General features: G+C 52.7%; 1 protein-coding gene across 1 annotated transcript in view; it reads right to left on the reverse strand.

Moving 5' to 3' along the window:
* Nucleotides 1–250: 250 nt before the first annotated feature.
* The window catches only part of KIF9 (kinesin family member 9), a 22,527-nt gene continuing 19,998 nt past the window's right edge, over nucleotides 251–2,779 (reverse strand). Inside the window, exons 19-21 of the mRNA XM_014955477.1 lie at nucleotides 2,275–2,390; nucleotides 882–986; nucleotides 251–441 (exon numbers count right to left, since the gene is read on the reverse strand). Coding sequence (XP_014810963.1) covers nucleotides 334–441; nucleotides 882–986; nucleotides 2,275–2,390 — 329 coding nt within the window. The 3' untranslated portion in view covers nucleotides 251–333. The remainder of the gene's footprint in view (nucleotides 442–881; nucleotides 987–2,274; nucleotides 2,391–2,779) is intronic.

A 2,779-nucleotide genomic window follows, 5' to 3' on the forward strand; every position in this document is an offset into this window, starting at 1 on the left:
TGACTCGAAACTCCCTCAAGAACAAGCCCAGGAGGCCATCACCTCCAGCAGCAGGGAAGAAGGAGGCAGAAGGAGCCCGGGTTGTCCCCAAAACCCTTCTCTCTGTCGTGCCACCACCTTTTCCAGAGAAGCTCAGAAAAACAAGCGTTGCTATTTGAACTCCCTGGCTCCCTTCCCGGCCGAGCAGCGGGTCCGATTCCCAATCACTGTCACTCTACCTGCACAAAAGTTGGGTGGTTGGGGGTTCTTGTTGAATTTCTTACTGTTTATTTTTGATAAATCTCTTGCGGACGTGGAGGTGGGGCGCTTTCTGAGGTGACATCCCCCAGTCCCTTACACGACGTGCAGGAACGAGAGGGGTTTGTTCTTCCCAGCAGCCGTGACGAGCCCCGGTTTCTTGCGCATTTTCTGGAGGGAGGACATGGTCCTGGTGTAGGTGTGCTGGCCACAGAAAACAAAGAGCATTTTGAACATGAGCTGGGTTTTCAGAGCAGAATTCTCACCAGCAAAAGTGGGTTTTTTTTTCCTGAAATAAACCCAACCCCAACCAACTTCTCAACCTTCCCAAGCGGTGCTGGAAAAAGCTGCCCCAATAAGCCCCATCGCACCAGCGCCGCTCCACTGGTGGCAGATCCCAGCGGGCTCACAGGAGGGCACAGAAGCCCTGGGAGATTCTCCTCCCAAGCACCAAAGGGCTGGTTTAGAGATATTTTCCTTAAAAAATGTTAAATGCTAGAGTTGTGCAGCCCCGTTACTCTCCTAAACATGCAGTTTTTGTGAAGTCCTGCTAAATTCAGGGCCTCGGTGGTATCTTTCCAGGAGGGAGCCAGCAGTGAGAAGCTCCAAGATTGGGTTTTTAGTAGAAGATCAGCTGAGGTTACCTTTTGATCCATCTTCATTTTGGCTTTGTAGAAGGAGACAGAAGCTGGGCAGGCCGGCAGCGCAGTCTCCTGCATCCGCTCAAACCTCTCCTGCTCATCTTCCTCCTGCCAGGAGAAAGACAGACCCCACTCCATGTGAAAAAAAAAAAAACCACATGAAAGGGACACCTCCCACCAGACCAGGTTGCTCCAAGCCCCCTCCAACCTGCCCTTGAACCCCTCCAGGGATGGGGCAGCCACAGCTTCTCTGGCCAACCTGGGCCAGGCTCTCACCACCCTCCCACCAAACAAGTTCTTCCCCACAGCTCAGCTCCATCTCCCCTCTTGCAGGGTCAAACCCTTCCCCCTCCTCCTCTGGCTCCCCTCCCTCATCCAGAGTCCCTCCCCAGCTTTCCTGGAGCCCCTTGAGGGACTGGAAGGGGCTCCAAGGTCTCCCCAGAGCCTTCTCTTCTCCAGGCTGAACCCCCCCAACACTCTTTTAGCCTGTCCTGTGAGAATGCTTAAGAGAAATGAGAAGCTTAAGAGAAACGTGCGTTGTCAGGAATGACAAAAGAGCCCAGTTACCCCAAAGTGGCAGTTTCTAAACAGAGGGCTGGCTGGGTACCAGTTGCCACAACACGAAACACAATAGTTTAGCCGTTACACATTCCAGGTTATACAGACTGGAAACAAGTCTCCCTCCTACCCCTGGCACCTCTGGGCAGTTTGCCCGATTCCTGATCGTCAGCAGATGGCCGGGTACTTAGAATCACAGAATCATAGAATGGTCTAGGTTGGAAGAGACCGTTGGGATCATCGAGTCCAACCATCTCCCCTCCTCTACAAAGTCCTCCCCTACCCCATGTCCCTCAGCACTGCATCTAAGCGGCCCTTAAACACAGCCAGGGATGGGGACTCCCCCCCCTCCCTGGGCAGCCTGTTCCAATGCCCGACCACTCTTTGGGTGAAAAATTCTTTCCTAATGTTCAGTCTAAACCTTCCCTGTTGGAGCTTGAAGCCGTTCCCTCATTCTGTCACTAATTACCTGTGAGAAGAGACCAGCACCAACCTCTCTACAGTGTCCTTTCAAGTAGTTGTAGAGAGTGATGAGGTCTCCCCTCAGCCTCCTCTTCCTCATACTAAACAGTCCCAACTCCCTCAGCCGCTCCTCATACGATTTGTTTTCAATCCCTCTGTCCTGTTCTAGCCTTTTTAATGATAAAGCAAAGGTGAAAGCAAGATGGATCTCCAGCTCCATCCCAGTAGACAGCATTTCACCACCACTCTGCTCGGAGGAAAGGGGCAAAGCCACCCGTGCCCTCCTCTTCCTCCTCCCCTGGGTTTAGTGGTGCCCTCGTTACGGTGCCACGTGCAGGTATCAAGGAGAATGAGCAGAGCTGCTGGGACAACTCACCAGGCACATGACTCTGTTGATGGGAATCATTCCAGGTCTGATGTTGCCACCGGGTTTCAGAGCTTCCTGCATATCCTTGGGGATGAGGAAGGACTCGCTGTACCAGATCTCAAACTCTGCAAAGCAAAGTAGGGGGGTTTGGGGGGGGATAAACAGAGCTGTAAGGACCGAGGAGACGGAATCACAGAATCTTCTAGGTTGGAAGGGACCTTAAAGATCATCTTGGCCAACCGTCAACCTGACTGACAAAAATAGACACCCACACAACAAACAAGGAGCATCATCACTAAACCAGACCTCCCAGCACCACATCAACCCGTCTTTTGAACACCTCCAGGGATGGGGCCTCAACCACCTCCCTGGGCAGCCCATTCCAATGGCTGAGAACCCTTTCAGTGAAAAAATTTTTCTTAATATCCAGCCTGAACCTCCCCTGGGGCAACTTGAGGCCATTTCCTCTCGTCCTGTCGCCTGTGACTTGAGAGAAGAGACCGACCCCCACCTC

Source organism: Calidris pugnax, unplaced genomic scaffold (assembly GCF_001431845.1).
Source record: "Calidris pugnax isolate Ruff unplaced genomic scaffold, ASM143184v1 scaffold266, whole genome shotgun sequence".
NCBI lineage: Eukaryota > Metazoa > Chordata > Aves > Charadriiformes > Scolopacidae > Calidris > Calidris pugnax.